Raw genomic sequence first — 6,594 nt, forward strand, 5'->3', positions numbered from 1 at the left:
ACTTCCACTATTTTGAAGTCAAATTTTATAAGCCTACTAACATTGCCCCACAGTAACACTGAATTCAAAATGTTAGGCAAATTCCCTAAAAATGCTATAGTAGGATATTTGTATTACATTATATCCAAATGTTGAGACATTTTAAATACTACTTTTTAATTAAAAAAAGAAATCATACTGATCACCTATTGTGCTTACTTTCAGAGGCAACCGACAGGATGAAATCACTGACTTGGATCTTAGGCCTTTGGGCTCTTGCAGTGTGTTTCACAGTAAGTATCATTAATCATGGTCACACATCTTTATGCTTTTCTCATTAACTATTACTTCAGATTCCTTTTTACATTAATGATGTTACCTTTTCATCAATTGTTATTAACCATTGATGAAACACTGTTTAGGGCTTAAATTTATATATAAAATCTAATGTAAATAGCCACACATGTCTGATGACTGCCATATTGGACAGCTCAAGTCTGTAATATCAGACTGCATTAAACAGATATGTATAAATGTAAGTCCCCATACTCTAGTCAGTTACACAGTAGGTAAAACTCTATAAAAATAAATAATTAAAATAAAACTGTTTTTCCCAGCATGTAGTTTATGGATCATTTACACCAGAGTCACCTAACTCACTTATTAAAAATGTAGTAAAGACCTCATCCAAGCATCAATAAGAGTATCACATAATGGGAAAGATGTATTTTACCAAGGATCCAAAAGTATCTTTGCATGCTAAATTTTGAGAGAATGCTAAGCATTTATATATAAACAACTACTTTGTATACAAAACCAGGTTAAAGACAAATGAGATACTAAATATCACACAAAATTACAAAAATGTTTTTAAAACACACGTATTTCAAAGTAGTAGAATCATACTTGATTTCAAAGTAGTGTTAGATTAATTCTAGGGACAGAAAGAGAAGATTAATTCCAGAGTAATTTCCACCAAAGTGCTATAAAATCTACTATATCAAATGGAAAAATATGAAGCTGTTTTTTTACATTATGACTTCCACAAATCAAGCAACATAAAATTAAATCATTGTGAAACATGAATCATAAAATAATTCCTCTTTCATTTACTTTCAAAAAGGAACAAAAGCAGGAAATTCTCAGGTTACTGAGGTAGTCTGACCTTCGCTAAATTACTGAGAGTATTATATGTTGACATAATTTTTAATAAACCAGTAAAATATATTGACATATTTTAAGGCAATATCTTAATAGCTTGATTATAAAGCTGATTTTCAATATTTTTATGCCCTCAGAATACAAAAGAAAAACATTTTATAATTTCAAAGTATCAGGCCTTTGTTATATAAAATTTTTTTGTAAGATTAATTTGAAAAAGATAGCTTTCTGGGCCAGGTGCAGTGGCTCATGCCTGCAATCCCAGAACTTTGGGAGGCCGAGGCAAGTGGTAACTTGAAGTTAGGGGTTCAAGGCCAGCCTGGCCAACATGGTGAAATACTGTCTCTACTAAAATAAAAAAATTAGCCAGGTATGGTGACATGCACCTATAATTCCAGCTACTCCAGAGGCTAAGGCAGGAGAATCACTTGAACCCAGGAGGCAGAAGTTGCAGGGAGCCAAGCGAGCCACTGCACTCCAGCCTGGGTGACAGAGTAAGGCTCTATCTCAAAAAAAACAAGAAAAAGAAAAAAGAAAAGATAGTTCTCTGATAACATAAGCAGTATAAATAGATATAAACCTTTCCCCCAACTTAATTATATGAGATTCATGATGATTGATAATTATCAAATGTTGGAAATGTGAAGGGTAGCGTGTCATTTACATGTGTGTGTATATGTACACACACACACACACACACACAAAGCAAGTCTAACTACTATTAGTCCCATTAAAATACAAATAAATTTAGGTTCAAAGTATCCATGTCTTAGACATACTGTTCCTAAACAAAGTAATGCAGGAGATTAGTGTCAATTATAGCCCTTTGAGAGAGTAGTGTTTCTTCTTAACATAGTATTGTCATCATTTTTCTGAGTTTATTACCTTTAGAAAGTTGTGGAAAGGGAGCTAATCAATGTGATTGGGTATATTTACCACAAAGATTTTTCATTACTTAATATTAAGATCAATATCAGGATATCTTTAGGAGGCAAAGATACTTTCAGCTAATTTTTTAATTGTTTCGCCAATAAAAGTGAATGGAGTATTTTCCCACACTAAGGATTTGTTTTCTTGACAATTAAAAATCAAGTCCTGAACTTCCATACATCGTAACTAGTCTTTGGTTTGGCAGCACTTGGGTCAAATGCCCTGCATAATACCACAGAATGTCATTAGCTGGAAAAGACAAACATGAGGCCAGTTCGACAGAAGTGCCTTGGCATTTTTCATTTGTTGTATTAGTGATCCTAACAAAACTTTTACTCACACATTAAGGACAGAAGCCAGGTTGAAGAGCAAATGGGAATTGAGAAGTGGAGTTGGCAAATCTAGAATACCCTTTCATAGAGCTTCGCTTTGCAGGAAAGACGTGACAAGAAAATCAATGACAACAAGGATACCAGTGGTTGAAACTGAACCTTTTATAAGCAGGGAAATAATAAAACTTGATATTTCTTTTGCAAATGATCTATTTAAACTTTCTGTATATTTTAGGTGAAAGGGTAAGAGTAGAATCAAACAGTCAAATCAAGGTGTCATTACAGTAACTTGGGTAAAAACAAATGACTGAGGTTAGAGTGGAAGTAAGAGAAATGATAAGAAATGGTTAGAATTAGAATTCAGGAAGGGAGATGCAAAACCAGTAGGATTGTGGGGGAGAAGGGTGAGTTGAACATAAATGGTAGTTGTTTTCTGAAGAAAATGAGTCAGTTTATAATTCCTGTCATTTAACTGTCTCATTTTCCTCAGAAAACAAATTCCAATATTACAGTTACAAGAAGTAAAGGGAAGACTGACAGAGCCAAGTCCCTGAGAAGACACTTCTAAAGAAAGAGAAAATTTCTAGTTATCAATGACTCCATGGTTGTGTGGCCAGCAAATCAGGGAAGTTCATTTCTAATTGCCTGAAATATCTTGGTGAAGCAGGAGAAAAGCCACTTTGATGGGGGTAGATGAGAGCTCAGGATGAGGTGGAGAATGTTGATAAAACTGGCATCAACTTGGAAAATTACAGGCTTCTGGGGAAGTGGGAAGAGATTATCTAAGATAAGACACTCAAAAAAGGATTTCAGACAGCACTGAAGGACGCTAACTCTGATGGTACAGTACTTGTGACATCCTCTAGCATTGTTAAGAACCTGGAATTAGGAATCCAGGACAGGGATGCTTTACTGTAATAGTAAAGTTTAGGATTAGCAAGGGTAATGGCCAAATAGGTGAAGGGACTAAGAACCACAGGAAGTGAATGTAGTTTTGTGTCTAAAAAAAGCATCTGCTCCAAGCAACCTGGACTTCTTGCCATCAGTAGAGTGGAACTTCATTCTCACCCCAGAGCATTTGCGTATTTTCATTCTATTTGGCATGTTTCCTCCTTATTTTATATTCTTTAAGCCTCTTTTCAAATGACTTCTTCTCACTAGAAAAATCCTTCATCATTTTCCTATCCAGAACTGATCTCTTTAACTACCTAATATATTTGTTCCTTGCACTACTTTCCAGCTTTTGTATGTTATTTTTTTTAAATGGAGACAGAATCTTGCTACGTTGTCCAGGTTGACCTTGAACTGCTGGCCTCAAGCAATCCACCCCCCTCAGCCTCCCAAAGTGCTGGGATTACAGGCATGAATCACCATGCCCAGTCTCAGCGATTTTTATTCCTAAAAATTGTGCTGTATGTATACCATACTTGAGCCAATCATCGCTCTAAGCATTTTACAGGTAATATTTCAGAACAAAAATCTGACGATAACCACAAGAGGTGGATCCTTTTATTAAGGTCATTTTTCTGACGAGAAAAAGAGACTCAAAAAGTATTCCACGCTCACCCAACCTCTATGTGCCAGAAGCGGAACTCAAACCCTCGCATGAAACCCCACAGACTCATTCCACTCATTTCACTTCCCTTTAAATCATATTTATCCTGCCTTGTATTGGAACTCATCGGCCTGTAGATTCATAGAAGATCTGTTTGTAACCCTGGCTCCCCACCACAGCTCCTACATTAGCTCATTGCACAAAGTAGGTACTCATGATGTTTTTCACAATTTATTAGTGTTCAAAATCTGAACAGCCATGAACTCTTGAATTAGACATAAAAAGACATTTTTCTCATCCTGGAAGGGCATTTATTTCCACTTACAATTTATTTAAATGACAGATTCGACTATAGGCAAAGGGTAAGATTTTTGCTCATTATATAAATATATATATTTTTTAGTCAACACTATCCCTGCTTTCATAGAAAGCCTAGGTAATCAGAAAGCAAAAGAGAAACTTTTTTCTTTGATAATAGACTTTCAGACTATGTGACTTAGATACAATGTAATGATTTTCTATTGCTGCATAACAAACTACCACCAATTAGTAGCATTAAAAACTCATAAATATCTCAGTTTCTTTGGCCATAACTCTGAATGTGGCTAGTTGGCTTCTCTGCTCAGAGTCTCACAAGGCTGAAAAGGTGTGTCCACTGCTGTATTTTTTTTTCTGCAGCTCAGCGTCCTTTTTAAAGCTTGTATGGTTATTGGCAGGATTCAGTCCCTTGGTTATTGGGCTGAAGCCCCTACTTTCCTGCTGCCTGTGAGCCCGGGGCCACTCTCAGCTCCTGTAGCGGGTCTACCATGTACCTCCACGTAGCCCTCCACACAACACGGCATCTTGATTCAAAGCCCAGAGAAAAGCATTCGCTGCAGCCTCAAATCTCTCTGATTTCTTCTGTCTCTGACATTGTAGAATCTTTTTTAAAAGGGCTCACCTGATAAGGTCGGGCCAGCATGTGCCAGCAGGGAGTAGAAATCTTGGGGCCATCTTACAGTTCTGCCTACCATAGAAAGCATTCACCCTTATATTTAACTGTGAAATAGGTGAATTAAAATTATTTACTTCTTTTTTCCACAGCCTGGTGAGAGTCAAAGAGGCCCCAGGGGACCATATCCACCTGGACCACCGGCACCTCCTCCACCTTTTGGCCCAGGATTTGTTCCACCACCTCCTCCTGCACCCTATGGCCCAGGGAGAATTCCACCACCTCCTCCCCAACCCTATGGTCCAGGGAGATTTCCACCACCCCCTCCTCAACCCTAAGGTCCACCACTCCATCCTGATGGCCCAGGTTATCCACAGCCTCCTTCCCAACAAAGACCTTATCCACCTGGACCTCCATTTTTCCTGGTAAATTCTCCAGCTGATCCTACCCTCCCTACTCCTGCACCCCAAATATGAACAACTGCAGCAGGTGCCACCACCACCACAAAAGACACCACTACCCTCGTAACTACTGCTTCTACTACCCAAAATACGAATTCCAACACTGCTTCCAGAAGACTTTTATGTAAAATCGCTTCCGTTTTTGAATGAGAATGAAAAATTCCAAAAGTGCTGAGCTTTAGGAAGAAATAATCTTAGAAAGGAATTATAGAAAAACCCCATGCAAACATAACATTTATACCAATGAGGTGAAAATAAAGAATTGAGCATCAATATGAAGTCTCCACTGTTGTCATCAGAGCAACATTTTTCCCCCAGTTATGTCACCTAAATAAATACTAGTGCTGCCAGAAGGCTAGTCTTGTCCCATGAGGCCAAAGAGTAATTAAGGAAAAATGAAATGAGACACTTGAACTTGAAACTTAAGGTTATGAAGTAGGAAGAGTAAGGAACAGGATTCTCTCTTCAGTATGGCAACCCATCATACAATTACAAAGCCCAAAAGATGTTAATAGATACTAAAATGAAAGAATCTTAGCCCTCACCATAGCCTGCCCCCTGAAAACTCCTGAGTTCCATGTAATCATTGCTTATAAATAATTGCAAAGAAGAAACACCATTTAGCAAATCTAAATATCTGAGATGTGAAGCACAAGTCTTAGAATTTGATATGAAAAATCATTTTCTAAGCTAAGACAGAGATAGGAGATGGTTTCAGATACCAATAAGAAGAGGCTGATGGCTAAGATTTTCAAGTTTCTTCTGCTTCTAATTATTAGTTGATGTTTTAATCAGAAGTATTATGATATGACTCTTTAGGAAATGGCCTCATGATGTCATGAGAGCTTTATCTTTCATGTTTGACTTTTTGCTTCAGGACACTTAACTTCCCACATTGCCATCGAACACTTATAAATTAAATCTTCTCAAGATACCTAAAGTAAGCTAAAAATTTTATATGTGCTCAGTGCTTTCTTCACCTCCACCCCAGAGACAAGGTCTCACTCTCATCACCCAGGCTGGAGTACAGTGGCACAGTCACAGCTCACTGCAGCCACGACTTCCCTGGCCCAGGGGTTTCCACTTCAGCTTCCTAACTGGGACTACAGGTGCACACCACCACTCCTGGCTAATTTTTTTGTAGTTTTAGCAGAGATGGGTTTTGCTATGTTGCCCAGGCTTCTCTTTCACTTTTGAGAACCTACCAGGGTACAGGGACAGTTTTAGTAGCACAATAACAGCAAT

General features: G+C 37.7%; 1 protein-coding gene across 1 annotated transcript; it reads left to right on the forward strand.

Annotated features, from left to right (window-relative positions):
- The first annotated feature begins 218 nt into the window (after positions 1-218).
- On the forward strand, positions 219-5,445 carry SMR3B (submaxillary gland androgen regulated protein 3B). Its single transcript, XM_007998787.3, has 2 exons — positions 219-272; positions 5,041-5,445. Exons 1-2 carry the CDS (start codon positions 219-221, stop codon positions 5,224-5,226), a joined length of 240 nt encoding a protein of 79 aa, XP_007996978.3. The 3' UTR covers positions 5,227-5,445.
- The last annotated feature ends 1,149 nt before the right edge of the window (positions 5,446-6,594 follow it).

Source organism: Chlorocebus sabaeus, chromosome 7 (genome assembly GCF_047675955.1).
Source record: "Chlorocebus sabaeus isolate Y175 chromosome 7, mChlSab1.0.hap1, whole genome shotgun sequence".
Taxonomy (NCBI): domain Eukaryota; kingdom Metazoa; phylum Chordata; class Mammalia; order Primates; family Cercopithecidae; genus Chlorocebus; species Chlorocebus sabaeus.